We start from the raw sequence: 17,775 nt of genomic DNA, 5'->3' as shown, positions 1-17,775 counted from the left end.
CTATTCCTCAGGTTTTTCCTGAGAGCGGCTATCTGGTAGCAGGACCCGTTGTGGTAGTCCCTCTCACAGGTATCTACCTCCATTGGCGTGCCCTGTAGTTCCTGCGCCCCACTTGCTGCCTTTTCTAGGGACAGTGCGAGCTGTAACGCCTGCCTGCAGTCTAGCTCCGTTTCCGCCAACAGGCGTTTCTGTATTGCGAGGTCATTTATACCACACACTAACCGGTCCCGAAGCATTTCATTTAGCGTCCAGCCGAACTAACATTTTTCCGCCAGCCTTCTCAGGCGGGTCAAGAAATTCGTGACTGACTCCCTGTCTTCCCGCTTCGCTGTGTAGAATCTGTACCTACGCAAAATGAGGGGTGGTTTTGGGTCGTTATTCCGTTACTTCTTGGAAAGTTTTCATTTCCGGCGCATCGGGATAAGTCAGACTACGTATAATGGCGAAAGCGGAGGGTCCGCCCGCCGACAGCAGGATATGCCGTCTCCTTTTGTCTGTCAGTATATCATTTGCCCTGAAGAAGTAACACATTCTCTCCACATACTGGGACCAGTCCTCAATAGCCGGGTCGAGTGCCTCTAACCTCCCAAACAAAACGGCATTTTTAAAATGGCAAGACTTACCCTCCGAGTGCGGCAGCTGGTCTCCGCAAAATTCGTAGTTTACCTCGTCGCCACTGTAGTAATCCACGGGAGGCAGGAGTTCCGTCACCACACCAATATTTATTTACAATAACGATATTACAGGAGCAGCTACAAAAAGTGCTGCTAGCAGTCCAGTCAACTTAAGACTGCTCACAAAGCCTACATAGGTGATTATAAGGGCCCCCTCAATGAGCTATCATTGAGGGATCTCATACTCCAATTGGCCAACCAATAAAGCCAATTGGAGTTCATTACAAATGGAATCTTGATAATTTCTTCATTTGGGCACTTTAGTAAATTTGGTTATTTTAATTTGCGGTTCCTCAAGGACCATATCAAAATGTATGATCTGAATTCTGCACACACTCCGGTTGCACGTTAAACACAACTCAGTTCACTAGTTGTATCAGGGAAATGCAGTGGTGTTTGTCCATGACAGTTTGAATACTTGTGGACAGTTAATACTCTTAATACTGATTCCCAACCTGAGTCGAGATGGTTGTTAAGCCTTTTTATAGGAAGAAAAAATCAGTCATAGTTGGAAATCCTTATTATCTACTGGTAAATAGAGGCATGTGAGAACAACCTTCTGACTCCTTCCTTCGCAATTAATTCTCCACAAGGATCGAAATGGACATGGCTTACAAGATGCCTATACTATAAAACATGAGGTTGTAATGATATGCATGGAATCACTCAGTCATCACAACAAATTGCACTTATGATGCTTTTGAAAAAACAATCCCAAAGTACTTGAGGTAAAAATACCATGGAGTGCTGAGGAAAAATTTTGGATTGGTTACTAGAAGCAGGTTTTTAGGAAACTTTTAAATTGGGATTGGGGAGCTAGCTTAAAAGTTAGAGAGGAGAGTGGTTGAGTGGAGGCTCTCAAGCATGGGGCTAAAGTGGAATGAGGTCCATAGACTATTGGGTGTACAATGGAATGCAGGCCTAAAAGAGATTGCAGAATTAAAAAAGGTGAGAAGTCTCTTGTGATGAAAGTAGGGATTTTTGTGCTTTGGGGGGTTAAGCAGGTAGTGAAGGCTTCGGTTTTTTTCTTTTTTAAAAATAAATTTAGAGTACCAAATTCATTTTGTTTCCAATTAAGGGGCAATTTAACGTGGCCAATCCACCTACCCTGCACATCTTTTGGGTTGTGGGACGAAACCCACGCAAACACGGGGAGAATGTGCAAACTCCACACTGGCAGTGACCCAGAGCCGGGATCGAACCTGGGACCTCGGCGCTGTGAGGCAGTGAAGGTTATGCAAGACGGATTGAAGGTTAGAAGGTGGCACATGCAGTTTTGAATGAGTTGCAAATTGTGACATGTGGAACTCATTTAGGAGTGAAGGCATATCAAAACTTGAGATAATAAAGGCAAGGATCAGGGCGTTAGAAGCGGTATAAGGATTTGAAATTAAACCAGTTGTTAAAAAGGATAATGGGATCTCCCAATGTTTACTTGGGTCTCACCCCCACAACCCAAAGATATACAGGGTAGGTGAATTGGGCATGCTAAGTTGCCCCTCAATTGGAAAAAAAGAATTGGGTACTCTTTTTTTTAAAAATATTTTTTAAAGGACAATGGGGATATACACCATCAAACCCAGTCCAACAGGCTGGCAACAAAGGAATAAGAAGTCAGGAACCACGATGTGGAACTTTTGGCAGGAATCAAAACATAATTACTTTTAAATGTGTTGAACTGAATTTTTGCTGCTTCAGAAATTGATGTCATTTATGCAATTTGTGCTGGTGATATAGAAACATAGAAAATAGGAGCAGGAGTAAACCATTCGACTTTTTGAGCCTTCTCCGCCATTCATTATTATCATGGCTGATCATCTAACTCAGTAGCCTGTTTTCATCTACCCTCCATATCCTTTGATCCCTTTCACCCCAAGAGCCACATCTAACTCCTCAGAAACATGCAATTTTTTTGCCTCAACTACTTTCTGTGATAGCAAATACCACAGGCTCACCACTCTCTGGGTGAAGAAATTTCTCCTCTCAGTCTTAAATGGTTAACCTCGTATTCTCAGACTATGACCCCTGGTTCTGGATTCCCACACCATCGGGAACATCCTTCCTGCATCTACCCTGTCTAGTCCTATTAGAATTTTAAAGGTTTCTATGAGATCCCCCCTCGGTCTTCTGAATTCCAGCGAATACAATCCTAACTGATTCAATCTCTTCTCGTACGTCAACCTGCCATCCCAGGAATCATTCTGTAAACCTTTGCTGTACTCACTCTTATCCATTCTCAGATAAGGAGACCAAAATGTGCACAATATTCCAGGTGTGTTCTCTGTATAATTGCGTCATGGACTTCCGATGGCGACCATGGAGTGAACGGTCGCACATTCAGCAGCTCTCGCCCTTAGTGGCTTTTTAATGGTATTTAAGCCATATTTTTCAGGAAATTTCACATAAGTTGATCGAAGGGAGAGGAAAAGGAGGTGACCATCAATTTATGGAATCGTGTCCAAATAAGGGTCGAAAAAGAAGAAACCAAAAGATGAGTGAAAGCAAGGCTCAGTGGTCATCGAGCACAATGGTAACGAGACAAAGCGTGTCCGTGCCAGCTCACTGGTCGATGGAGCAATGGGTCGAGTACCTGGATGAGAAGTTTGCCCGGCATCGTAAGGAGTGTGCAGAAGACATGACCCAGGCGATAGCCTCGGTTAAGATAGTTGACCGGATGAAGGAGAAAATGGCGACCCTGGGACAGGAGATTCAAAAGTTGCAGGAGCAGGCGACTGAACGAGAGGAGGAGTCCACTGCGATGGCGTTGGAAATTAGCATGCTTCAGGACAGCCAGAAACAACTGCTGGATAAGGTAGAAGACTTGGAGAACCGGTCTCGCAGGCAAAATATCCTAATCATCGGGCTGCCAGAGGGAAAGGAGGGATCAGATGTGGGTACGTATATGGGGAAGATGTTGCAGGAGATGGTCCGGGCCGATGTGTTTGATAAGCCGCTGGAGGTGGACCGGGCACATAGGGGCCTTGTACGTAAGCCCCAGGGTTGTGAGCCCCCGAGGGCCATGGTGGTGAGGCTACATTGATTCCTCAACAAGGAGCATATCATGAAGTGGGCCAGGCAGACGGTACATGTGGGAAGAATCAAGATCTGGGTGTACCAAGACTGGGGACAGAACTCGCAAAGAGGAGAGCAAGTTTCAACAAAGTTAAGGCGGCCCTGTTTGCGAAAGACATAAAATTTGGACTGCTATACCCGTCTTGTCTTTGTGTGACCTACGAGAACCGGGAGCTGTACTTCAATTCTCCGGAACAGGGGGCTACTTTTATGAAAGACAATAATCTGGCTTAAGGACTTTTAAATTCAAACTGTGGTGGACTGAGTTTGGGGGAAAGGATAAATTGGGGGGCAGAGAAAAATAGTTCAGTGTGTTTTGTTTTATCTTGTTTAAAATTTCAGTCTTTCTAATTCTGAGAGTTAAGTCGCGATGTCCGGGAAGAAAAGGATTAATTTTTTTTTTTCTTTCCTTGTGTAATTTTATTTTGATTTATTGCTTTATGTACTGGATTGCAGAGGGAAAATCTTTTAAGTTGCGACGGGGGATTTTCTTTTCTGTAAGAAAGATGGTTGATTCTTGCATGCATAATTTTGCTTAAGCTGCTTGAAGCTTCTTCTATTGTGTTTGATTCTGTTTGAAGGTGATGGGACTGCTAAGAATCGGTTAAAGGGGATGGGTTGGCCTTGTTGCTTGCGCGTTGGGGAATGGTGTGTTTGCTTTTGGGGATTGTTGTTACTGTGTTGAGTGCTTGTGTTATGTTTAGGGGAGATAGAATCTGGGAGATGGCAGGTTTTTTGACGCCAGAGGGTGGGAAATGTTGGGCTAGCTGGACAGCTAGTTCACGGGAGAAAAGTGGGGGGGAAAGCTGAGGAAAGACGGAGGGAGAGCTGAGGAAAGACGGAGGGGAGGGGTACTGCTGACGGGTAAGGAACAGCTAGGAAACTGGAGATGAGATGGCGGTCGCCGCCGAGGGGCGGATCAAGTGAGGTGCGGAACACGGGCTAGGAGCTGGCCTGGGAAAGGTCAGGGCTGATCAACAGGGGAGGGAACAAGGGCCCCCCCCCCCCCCGACCAGACTGGTTACGTGGAATAATCGTGGGCTGAATGGGCCGGTTAAGAGAGCCCGTGAGACAGTTAAAAGCGGATGTGGCCTTGTTACAGGAGACACACTGAAGCTGGGAGACCCAATTAGATTAAAGAAGGGATGGATCAGGCAAGTGTTTCATTCAGGACTGGACTTTAAACAAGGGGGGTGGGGTGGCTGGTTATCCTGATTAACAAAAGGGTGACATTCGAGTTGGGGAGGATAGAGGCAGACCTGGGAGGCAGATTTGTTATGGTAAGCGGGAAGCGGGGCAGTGGTGCTGGTGAATATATATGCCCCAAACTGGGATGTTGTCGCGTTTATCAGGAAGGTGCTGGGAAAGATCCCAGACCTTGACTCGCTCTGGGTGGTGACTTTAATACGGTCCTGGACCCGAGATTGGATTGGTCGAGTGCTAGGTCGGGGAAACTATCTGCAATGGCGAAGGAACTGCGGGGGTTCATGGAGCGCATGGGAGGGGTAGATCCATGGAGATTTGAGAGACCAAGGAGCAGGGAACATTAATTCTACTCCAATGTACATAAGGCATACTCCAGGATAGATTTCTTCGAGCTAGATAAAACACTGTTAGCAGGGGTTGAGGACACTTGAGTACTCAGCAATTGTGGTTTCAGAGCACGCACCACACTGGATAGATCCACGGGCAGGCATGGGAATGTCCCAGCGCCCACAGTGGAGACTAGATGCAGGGCTGTTAGTGGATGAGGAGATCTGTGAGCGAGTGAGAGAGGCCATTCGGGGGTACATAAAGATCAATGACACGGGAGAGACTGCGGCTGGGGTGGCCTGGGAGGCACGGAAAGCGGTTATTAGAGGGGAATGTATTTCGATTCAAGCCCACGGATAAAACTGAGCGGTCAGAGCTGGACAGGTTGGTAGGAGAAATCTTGCAGGTGGATAGGAGATATTCGGAGTCTCCAAATGAGGAGCTCCTGCAGGAGCGTCAGAGACTTCAAATGGAATTTGGGCTCCTTTCCACAGGTAAGGCGGAGGGTCAGCTGAGGAGCGTAAAAGGGTCAATATATGAGCATGGGGAGAAGCTAGCAGGATGCTGGCGTATCAGCTGAGGAAACAGGAGACGGCGAGAGAAATAGGGAACATAAACGATATGAGGGGGAAGATGGTGACGGACCCGGGGGAGGCAAATGAAGTGTTCCGGGAATTTTATAGCCAACTATACGAGTTGGAAACCCCAGTTGAGGAGGAGGGCATGAATCAATTCCTGGGAAGGCTAGAGTTCCTGAAGGTAAATGAGGAGCTAGTGGAGGCCCTGGGGGGGCTCGATTGGGCTTGGGGAGGTGATAAATGGACTGGGGGCGTTGCAATCGGGTCAAGCCCAGGACCCGACAGATTCCCAGTGGAATTTTATAAGAGGCTCTCTGGGTTGCTGGGGCCGCTCCTGGTTAAGGCTTTTAACGAGTCCAAGGAGCTGGGTGTACTTCCCCCCCAACTTTCAATTTCTCTCATCCTGAAGCAAGACAAGGATCCGGAGAGCTGTGGATCGTATAGGCTAATTTCCATCTTGAATGTAGATGCCAAATTATTGGCAAAGATCCTGGCCACTCGAAAAGAGGATTGTGTCCTGGAGATAATTGGGGAGGATCAGACGGGATTTGTAAAGGGCAGGCATCTGACATCTAACATTAGACGGCTTCTTAATATAATTATAATGCCAGCGGAGGGGCGCGAGGCTGAGGTGGTAATTGCCACGGTCGCGGAGAAGGCTTTCAAGCGGGTGGAGTGGAAGTATCTATGGGATATTTTTGGCAGGTTTGAGTTTGGGCAGGGATTTTTGGAGTGGGTCCGGTTATTGTACCAGGCCATGGTGGCAAACGTAAGAACTAACTGAGTTTGGTCGGAATACTTTAGTCTATGTCGGGGAACAAGGCAGGGATACCTGCTCTCCCCATTACTGTTTGCCGTGGCCATAGAACCCTTAGCAATGGCCCTGAGAGCAACGAATGCCTGGTGGGGTGTAGTGAGGTTGGGGGGGGGGGGGGGGGGGGGGTGGAACACAGGGTCTCTCTCTCTATGCGAACGATTTGCTGCTTTATGTCACGGACCCGGTTGGGGGGGGGGATGACCAAAATCATGGAGGTATTAGGAGAATTTTGGTGATTTTCAGGCTAAGTTAGATATGGGAAAGAGCGAGATGTTCGTGATCCAGGCACGGGGGCAGGAAAGGAGACTGAAGGAGCTACCTTTTAAAGTGGTTGGGAGGAGTTTTAGGTATCTGCAGATTCAAGTGGCCAAGGATTGGGGGTAGCTTCACAAGTTAAATTTGGGCAAAGCAGTAGATCAAATGAGAAGGGATTTCCGTAGATGGGACATGCTCCCACTGACGCAGGCAGGGAGGGTTCAGACGGGGAAGATGACAGTCCTTCCGAGACTGCTTTTCTTTTTTCAGTGTCTCCCGATTTTTGTCCTAAAGGCTTTTTTCAGAAGTATGAATGCGGTGATATTGAGGTTTATAAGGGCGGGTAAAACCCCGAGGAGTAAGGAGGGCAGTCCTAGAACAGGGTCGTGGAAAAGGGGACTTGGCTCTCCCGAGCTTTATTAACTATTAATGGGTTACCACCATCTCGATGGTCAGGAAGTGGGTAGTGGGGGAGGGGTCGGTTTGGGAGCGGATGGAGGCAGCATCCTGCAAAGGTACGAGTTTGGAGGCTTTACTGACGGCGCCCCTGCCGTTCTCGCCGGCTCGATACTCTACAAGTCCGGCGGTGGTGGCAGCCCTAAGGGTGTGGGGGCAATGGAGGCAGCATATGGGACTGGAGGGGGCATCAGTATGGTCACCTTCAAGTACGGGACTTTGTACGGAGGCAGGTCCCAAGCTTTCTTTGCCTCCCCCTGAGGGGACTACAGGATAAAGTGCTGTCCAAAACGGGGGTTGGAGGTGGGAAGGTTTCGGCGATATACAGGGAATGTTAGAGTGGGAAGGGGCCCCTATCAGAGGGGTGAAGAGGAAGTGGGAAGAGGAGCTAGGAAGGGAGCTGGAAACTGAACTGTGGCAAAAAGCCCTGAAAAGGGTAAATGCAACCTCGTCCTGTGCTAGACTTAGCTTGATTCAGTTCAAGCTCGTCCACAGGGCCCACATAACGGTCGCCTGGATGTGTAGGTTCTTTGAGGGGGTGGAGGAGACATGTGGGCGGTGTGGGGGTAGTCCGGCCAACCATGTTCATATGTTTTGGGCATTTCCCAAACTAAGAAAATTCTGGCAGGGATTTGTGGATGCTATGTCAGAAGCCTGGAAGGTAGGGTAAATTACAAATGCTTCAATAAAATATTTTCTAAAAAAAAAATTGCATCATGATGTCCCTGCTCCTGCACTCAAATCCTCTCGCTATGAAGGTCAACATACCATTTGCTTCCTTTACCATCTACATGCTTACCTTTTTTTATTCATTTATGGGATGTGGGCGTCGCTGGTTAGACCAGCATTTATTGCCTGTTCCTAGTTGCCCTTCAGAAGGTGCTAATGAGTTGCCTTCTTGAACCGCTGCAGTCCTTGAGGTGTAGGTACACCCACTGTACTGTTAGGAAGGAAATTCCAGGATGTTTCCCAGTGACAGTGAAGGAATGACGATATATTTCCAAGTCATGGTGGTTAGTTCCCTCATCTAAATCATTAATATATTGTGAATAGCTAGGGCTCCAGCACTGATCACTGCGTACCCCATTAATCACTGCCTGCCATTTGGAAATTAGGGGCACTTTAGCATGCCCAATTTACCTACTCTTTGTTTCCTGTCTGCCAACAAATTTTCTATCCATCTCAATACACTACCCCCAGTCCCATGCGCCTTAATTTTACAGACTAATCTCTTGTGTCGGACTTTGTCAAAAGCCATCTGAAAGTTCAAATAAAGCACACCCACTGCTGCCCCTCATCAACTCCACTAGTTATATCCTCAAAAAATTCCAGTAGATTAGTCGAGCAAGATTTCCCTTTTGTAAATCCCTGCTGACTCTGTCTAATTCTGCCACTGTTTTCCAAGTGCTCTGCCACTGTTTTCCAAGTGCTCTGTCAGGCTGACTGGTCTATAATTCCCTGGTTATTCTTTACCTCCCTTAGTGGGGTTACATTAGCTATCCTCCAATCTTCCCGTACCAGCCTCCCCGGACAGGCGCCGGAATGTGGCGACTAGGGGCTTTTCATAGTAACTTCATTGAAGCCTACTCGTGACAATAAGCGATTTTCATTTTTTCATTTCATCTGTAGGAACTGTTCCAGAGGCTATAGAATCTCGGAGATGACCGCCATGTATCCACTATTTCTGGGGCCACTTAAGAACTCTGGGATGTAGATTATTAGGCCCTGGGGATTTATCGACTCAATGCCATCAATTTCCCCAACACTATTTCCCTACTAATATTGATTTCTTTCAGTTTCTCCCTCTCGTTATGCCCTGTGTTCCTCAACATTTCTGGTATATTGTTTGTTTCCTCCTTTGTGAAGACAGATCAAAAATGTATTTAGTTGTTCAGTCATTTCTTTGTTCCCAATTATATATTCCCCTGTAGATTCATACATCCCTAAGATTCAGGAGCCTAGTCCCAGAATCAACTACGTCACTCTCCATCTTGATGAAGAATTCTATCATATGGTCGCTCATCCCTAAGGAGCCTCGCACAACTGGATTGCAATTATTCCTTTCTTATTACTCAATACCCAGTCTAGGGTGACTTGTTCTCTTGTTGGTTCCTCAACGTATCGATCCAGAAAACCATCCCGTGTCCAGGACATCAGTCCTGGTCCTGTCTAGGTGTAACCTGACCAGTTTGTACTGCTCCCACCTCACCAGAACCGGTCCCAATATCCCAGGAACCTGAAACCCTCTCCCTCCCACCATCTCTTCCGTCACACATTCATCCGATATGTCCTGCTATTTCTAGGCTGACTAGCATGTGGCCATGGTGGCAATCCTAAAATCACTACCTCTGAGGTCCTACTTTTCAACTTACTTCCTAAGTCCCTCTATTTTGACTTTAGGACCTCATCCCATTTTTTTTACTATGTCGTTTGTTCTAATGTGTATCGCAACCACCACTGACTGTTCGCTCTCCTGCTTCAGAATGTCTTGTAGCCACTCTTTGATCCTAGCACCAGGGAGGCAATATACCATCCTGGAGATGAGTCCAAGGTAATGGACAAGAAGTTAGAGCTAGGGTGTTATGTAAGATGATTCTGCATTTGACTAATGTTGCTGAGGGTCAATAGAGTGGCACGAAAGGACTCCCATGATTGGTGCCTTGGTTAAATCTGAGATAACTTTGAGCGGCAGAGGGAAAAGCCATTGAAGGATAAGACGGGCAGGAATATAATAAATCACAGTTGAACACTCCAACAATGGCAGTGCCATGCAAGTGGATCACTGAAAAGAAAAAATAAAGACTTGCTTTTATATAGTGTCTTGCACGACCATGGGACATACAAAACCGCTTTACATTCCGCTCCAAACAGCACAGCGGAGTTATCATTCCGCTCCAAACAGCGCAGCGGAGTTATCATTCCTCTCCAAACAGACCAGCAGTCAAGGCTAGAAAAAGTACTTTTGAAGTGTAGTCGCTTTTATGATGTAGGAAATATGGCAGTCAGTCTGCTCAGAGCAAGCACCTGCAAACAGCAATATAATGCCCAGATAATCTTTTTTTCTGATGCTGATTGAGGTATGAATATTGACCAGGGCACTGGGGTAACTGTTAATTGCATATTAATTTTGTTTAATTGTATGCAGGTTGGGAGCATTATACATTCACTATTAATAGGAACAGACTGAAACTGAGGTTGTTGGGTTAGGAGGTCCATGTTTTGTAATGTGTACCTCCAAATGAAAGCTTATAAAAGTGCATAAAGATTGACTCAAATTCTAGCCTTGACTGCTGGGCTGTTTGGAGAGGAATGATAACTCCGCTGCGCTGTTTGGAGCGGAATGATAACTCCGCTGTGCTGTTTGGAGCAGAATGATAACTCCGCTGTGCTGTTTGGAGCGGAATGATAACTCTGCTGTGCTGTTTGGAGCGGAATGATAACTCTGCTGTGCTGTTTGGAGCAGAATGATATCTCCCCTTCAAAACAGTGCAATGGGATCTTTTACATCAGCTTTAGAGGGTAAATGGTGCCTCGGTCCAACATTTCATCCAAATGACAGCACTTCTGGCAGTGCAGCACTGGAGTTTCAAGGTAGATTTTTGTGAGCAAATCTAGGAGAACCGCACAGCCTCCTGATTCTGAGGCAGTAGTGCTACTAACTGAGCCATGGCTGACACAAAGACTGAATACCGTAAAGGAGATTGGAGTTGTTGACTGTAGTAACTAGTGAAGAGCTATCCAGGACGACGGAACGGTTAAGCACTGTTGCACGTTTTACTTGAGTGTATTACGCGTTTATTGGAGTGTATTAACACGCCTCCGTTTAAAGGCCGTTTGCTTAACACTACTACAGCTCTGTGTATGTAATTTCAGCTCGGAGTCGCCAGGTGCCGTATTTAGACACCTCACAAGTATATCAAGGTCAGGTTCAAAGTAATAAAACTGTACACCAATTAGTAAGTTCAAACGATTAATATTTATTATAACCAATAAAATAAATACGCATGCATATGCTAAAGACTAATACTTATTTCTACTATTAAACGACTAAATACTTATCTAAGTAGGAACCAGCAAGGTCAGGGGACAAGGCCTTTGTTCCTTTCTGGACTGCACCTTCTGTTCACTAATAGTCGGCTAGAGTATAAGCAATGCCGGGTTCACGTAGCGAGCGTCGTTTTGGCACTTACTGAACGATGGCTGGTGCTCAACGGCCGGTGATGAAAGACAGGATCTGGAGGCTGGAGTCGGAGTCAGAAGTGGAGCCGGAGCAAAAACAGACAGAACCATGTGCGGGGTCTACCTTTATAGGTCCCCCAATGTCCGTGCCTCTTCGGGGCGGGCCTTTACCTGCCATGTATCGATTGGGTCATTTCCCAATCGATATCTTACAAATCCCCCAATCTGAGGGTTTCTTCTCGATGGGTGGGGCGGTCTCTATGGGTCTCTGTGATGGATACTTATGGTGCCGTTTCGCCTGGGCCTCTCTCAAAAGTATCTATTCATATCTAAATGTATCTATTGTGCTGGCCTGGATCTTGATCGCCTCATTACTATGCAAAGCGTTGTTGTCATTTACACCTTTGGTTGAGATCTTGCACCTGGCCATAAACTGGTTTCGATACGTGCAGAATGCTAATTAGCCTTCTGCAAACTGCTTGTCCTGGCTAAGACTGTTTTCTCCCTGCAGCCTTAGCAGTTCTCCATTTTGGTAGCCCAGTGTCCATCTTAGGTGGCTACAGCACATCACAGTCATCAAAAGGAAGGAGAAGCATGCATTTACATAGCATCTGTCATGTTGTTAAGACTTGTTTTAGTTCAGCTAATGCATTACTTTTTAAATTGGTCCCCAAACAGCAAACAATGAATTAATCTGTCCATGGCTGTGTTGATTGAGGGATGAGTATTGGCCAGGGCACGCACCGTACGACGGCATCTTTCCTCGTTGTTCGTCCTTCGAGAGAAAGATGACATTGTTCATTATTTGAGGTGTTCGATAGAATTCCAGTGAGTATGTGCTAAGGCCAATCTGCGCCTGTGAGGTTTAGGATTTATGTTTGTTTTATTGAAAAATATCATGGGGGAGGTCTTGAAATGTAATGATTTAAATAAAACAAACCATAATTCATAACATTGTTATAAACAATCATGAAACTAAAATATAAAAGGATTGTGCAATTATGAACATTTCTATATACAAATAATTACAATACATTGCAAAATGCAGGTCTCCTTAATTTACAGAATAAAAATCCCTCCAACGTCCTTTAAGAAATCCACAAACGGCTTCCATTTCCAGGGGAACCCATCAACCAATCCCCTCAGAATGAACTTGACCTTCTCCAGCCTCAGGAATCCTGCCAGGTCGCTCACCCACACCCGTGCTTTCAGCGACCTGAGTCCTGCCACCGAGCAAAATCCATCTCTGGGCTATCAGGGAGGTAAACGCCAAGACAAGAGCCATTCTCACCCCCTGAACTCCTGGGTCTTCGACACCCCGAATGTGGCCACCTCTGGACTCAGGACCACCTCCACCCCCAGCACCTGGGACATTACGTCCGCGAATGCCTGCCAGAACTCCTTCAGCTTTGGACATGCCCAGAACATGTGGATGTGATTCGCGGGCCCCACCACACTCTGGCCACATCTATCCTCTACCCCCTCAAAGAGCCTACTCATCCTCACTACCGCCATATGCGCCCTATGTATTACTTTAAACTGGATTAGGCTTAACTTTGCACACACCAAGGACGCATTCACCCTCCACAAGCCTCTGCCTACGTCTCGGCTCCCAGCTCCCCTTCCCACTTGCGCTTTATGTCTCCCACCAGGGCCCTCTCCAAATCCATGAACTCCTTATAGACTCGAGATACCTTCCCCTCACTATCTCGTCCCTAGCCAACAATTGTCTTGTAATCCCAGGGGCGGCAGCCCAGGATAGGACGGCACCTCTCTCCTTACGAAGTACCGGACCTGCAGGTACCTAAAACCATTCCCCCTGGGCAACTCGTACTCTTCGATGGGGTCTGGCCTGCGATGGCAGTTACACTGAGTTACTATCGCAAGATTAGCAGGAGAGTCGAACTCATGGAGAACTGTGCTAATGGTTCAATAAATCACATGGAACTTACTTCAATGTCTGGAGTATCTTTTGGTCAAAGCTGCATCGAGTTGTTATCCCAGAGTACATAACACAACAGATTGTATTTGTCGTTTCTATCAGTTTTAGAAGGTCATCAAGAGAGAAGCCTGTTGATTGCTTCTTCACTGATGGAAGAAGGCCAATTGAGGGTGTGGCTAAAGACTGTACCCATCTTTCTGGAATTTTCTCTGAGCGGTGTTGATGAACTAGTAAATGAGGACCTGTAGACAGATTTGAGGGCTTGTATTGGACAGACCTGCAAATGTTTCGGTAGGCGTTGTGCTTGGATAGTGATGACTTGTCATTGAGGTAAATCTCGCAGAGATAGTTTTTCTGAAATCTTTCATATTTGCTTGAAAAAGCAGATAGGGGCTATGTTTAATCTGAAAGACAGCACGTCTAGCAGTGCAGCACTCCTTGTGTCACAACTCGGATAGTCAGGCAGCGAAGGGCAAAACTGGAGACAGAACTGATCTTTATGCACTTAAAGGTTTTCTTTTCAGGGATACAGACAACATGCACACCCAACCAACAATCCCTCTCTAAACTTTTTCCCATATTTAAAGGCAAAGGTGATTGCGCGATTAAAACTCAGCACCTGAATATAATTAACCACAATTGATTTATAAAATAACTCTGTACTAAAATAACTGAGATTTCGCACTGAAGTCCTAGAGTGGGGCATGAATGTATTTTGACCCAGGACCGTCTTCAGAAATTTCAGGTCACTTTTTGTATCCATTTTACATGGTAAATTGTTAACATTACTCTGTTTTTTTTCCCAACAGACCGCCAGGAATCGGCATTGAACCTTACCACAAATGGCATGAGCAGTATCAGCATGTCGGTGGAGATCAATGGAGTTGTTTACACAGGTGAATCTCAAGTTTCATGTCAAATAAATGGGGTACTACAGATGTAATTTGTGAACATAGTGTACAAAAAACATATTTTTGTTTTGTCACTGTTACAAGTAATACTGGATTTCTTTTCTATTTCAATTAGTCCATGTCAATGTTTATGTTCCACTTAAGCCTCCTCCTATCTTTTCCCATATCGTAATCATTTCTTCCCTTCTTTCTCAAACACTTATCTAGCATTGGCACAGTGGCTAGCATTGATGTCTCACAGCGCCAGGGACCCGGGTTCAATTCCGGCCTCGCGTGACCTTGTCTGTGTGGAGTTTGCACTTTCTCCCTGTGTCTGCGTGGGTTTCCTCCCACAGTCCAAGGATGTGCAAGTTAGGTGGATTGACTATGCCAAATTGTGTCCAGCACTGTGTAAGTTAGGTTAAAGGGTTATAAGAATAGGGCGAGAAAGTGGGCGTGGGTGGAATACTCTTCAGAGGGTTTGTTCAGACTTAATGGGCCGAATGGCCTCCTGCACTGTAAGGATTCTATGGTTCTATCTGTACTATTCGCATCACCACTTCCTGTAGTAGCAAGTTTCACATTTTTGCTATGGCTGAAGTTGTTTCTTTTGAACTCCCTTTCGATTTGTTGCTATCTCATATTTCTGCCCTCTAGTTATGCTCTTCCCCCACACAATGAAACCATCTCACTGTGTCCACTATCAAAACCTTTTATAATTTTAAAGACCTCCATTATCTTCCCATGCAACTTTATTTTATCAAGAGACCCAGCATGTCAATCCTTTCCTGAAATGCATCATTGTCAATCTTCTCTGCATCCTTTCCCGTGCTAAATTCTGTTTATACTATGGCAACAAGAACTACACCCTTAACTGTTGTCTAATTAAGATTTGTTACAGGTGTAGTGCCACTTTACTACTTAATTCTGTCCTTCTAGATACAAAACCTATTGCTTGGTTTACCTTCTTATGTGGCCTTGCTAAACTGTGGCGCAATATTTAGTGATTGGTGTGTTGTACTCCAAGACCCCATTGTTCCACTACCTCTGCCTAGACTTGCACCTTCCACGTGTCAGGGTCAGAATGCTTGTGCTCCCTTAATGCCCGTGATCCATGTGCTTTGTGATGAAAGAAGTGCGTTTTCTTACCCTCTTGAGTGTGGGTCCCAATTCAGTAATTCCAGCAGCAAGCTTTTGAGAAAGGAATAATGTTATTTATTTTCTCACACTTACTCTGAATTAAATACACCTTCCCAAACACACTCTCACGCACAAAAATTGGATACAGGTTTATGGTAAAGAACTGTTAGTTTACAATCTCAGCCACAGGTTTACATTCTCTTTCCCCATATGGCAGGTCTGTAGTTACTTGGATCATTTTGATGCTAGTTGAAGTGTTGGTTTTGTAAAGTGCAGTATTCTGACCAGGCTGTGAGATTTCTTGTTATCGCATTTCCAGGCGGTTAATTCTCAGTTGAAGTTGGAACAGGTTCAGGGACTGTTGTCTCTGTTAGGATCTCCTGCTTACAAGGTATTGCTGTTGAGCACCATGGCTGCTTGAATTACTTGTAGTTAGTTTGGTTTGTGGTGGAACTGTCTACAAACAGATTGTGCTGATTTTTTTTTTAATGCAGACCGAAAACATGGCATCTTATCATGTGACCTTTGCAATTCCAAGTCATTTTCCAAATACGTTTGGTGTTCATGTTGATTCCAACCTTTTGTGTTGTAGTTTAACACTGTGTTTGAGACGGTCAATGTCTTTGTTTCTGGCCCATTCAATTTGACAGCACCCTTTTGGATTGATTTCTGGAATGGGCATTGGTTCACATCAGTCTTGAATGTTCCTTTTGTTCACTCTTGATACGGGAGTGGTTTCAATCCAAAAAAGTAAGTCCGGTGATCCTCAGGCTGCCACCTACTGCATTCTCATTGCCTACTTCTCTGTTACCACCTCAGAAAAGTTCAATAAGGTTGGTCAAGCAAGATTGTCCCTTCTAAAATCTATGCTGACTATTCATTATTGTATTTCTCATTTCTAGATGTTTTTCTATTCTCTCCGTTTGTAGTGATTCCATTTTTTTTGACCACTTGTGTTAAACTGACTGGCCTACAATTTCCTAGACCTGCTCTGTCAACCCTTCTTAAATATATGAATTATATCAGTTATCTGCCAGTTCTGGCACTACATCTTTTTCTAATGTATTATTAAATATGAGTAATGCCTGTATTATCTCTTCCCTAGATTCTTTCACAAAATGTGAATGCAATCCATCTGAACCAGGAGCTAATTTGTTCAATGCATCCTTTTAAAAAAATTTTAATGCACTTATCTCATTACCCATCTGGACATTCAATGTTATTTCTAGATGTTTTATCGCCCAAGTATTTACCAAAGGGAAGTAATTATTTAATATTTCTACCATCTCTCCATTGTTACCTGTAGTATTATCCTGTCTACCCCTTAATGGTCATAGTGATTTAATTTCATAGTTCCTCTGTGCCTTCCTACATTTTTTGTCTTCTCTCCTAATCCCTTTGTATTCTCTCTTATTCTACTGTGTGCATGCCTCTTTCCTAACCCTCAATTGTTGCCTGCCTCTTTCTTAACCCTCACTTGTCATATGTCTTTATTAATCCATTGTGTCTCCAGTCACTATTGTCCTGGACGTTCCCTTACTTTCACTTCTCCTTCCTGCTCGAGTTTATTCCCCACTACTAGATCCAGTAGCAAGTTTTCCCTTGTTGGATTTTTCACAAAATGGGTTAGGAAGGAGTTATGTATACATTGTAGCAACTCCATCCTCTTATCCCCTTGAACTACTCTACAATCCAATTAATAGCAAGGTACCAGTAGTTCAAATCCCCCATTAGTCTATGCTTTTTTTACTTTTATTTCCAAAATTGTTTGCATATTTCTTTCCTCAACCTCCTATAGTACTCATAAACTTGAAGCAAAGTATCTTCTCAGGGAATGAAGATTGGGAATCAAGTCAACCGGTGTTCTGCACATTTCCTGACTTTCAAGGGCAGAGTTCTGGGGCTTGATTACTGGGAATGCTGCAAAATGACTTCCCCTCAGAACTACCGTATGTCCTAGTCAAATGTGTAATGTTCAAAATTATCAATGGTCAAAAAATTCCTGATGATTTTTGATGCTAAACACCTTGTATTATTTGTAAGAGTTTTGTCTCCTGGTTAAAACTATTGAGTTAATCAGCACATTCAAGGTAGCATTGGAATTAATGTTAGCTATTGTTATGGCCCAGGGTTTAAGAGAACCCCAAAGTGTATCATGGAGTTCAACTGACCCACAACTTTTAATAGATTGTGGTATGGGGGGCACATGGCCCACTCTACAGGTGTGGTACAGCAGAAA

The 17,775-nt window shown here is 44.9% G+C and overlaps 1 protein-coding gene across 1 annotated transcript in view; it reads left to right on the top strand.

Moving 5' to 3' along the window:
* arid3a (AT rich interactive domain 3A (BRIGHT-like)) overlaps positions 1 to 17,775 on the top strand; it is a 112,801-nt gene that overhangs the window by 80,012 nt on the left and 15,014 nt on the right. Inside the window, 1 exon segment of the mRNA XM_038777261.1 lies at positions 14,316 to 14,402. Coding sequence (XP_038633189.1) covers positions 14,316 to 14,402 — 87 coding nt within the window.

Source organism: Scyliorhinus canicula, chromosome 18 (assembly GCF_902713615.1).
Source record: "Scyliorhinus canicula chromosome 18, sScyCan1.1, whole genome shotgun sequence".
Classification (NCBI taxonomy): domain Eukaryota; kingdom Metazoa; phylum Chordata; class Chondrichthyes; order Carcharhiniformes; family Scyliorhinidae; genus Scyliorhinus; species Scyliorhinus canicula.
The sequence above is the reverse complement of the archived record's forward strand: the minus strand, read 5'-3'. Positions and strand labels throughout refer to the sequence as shown.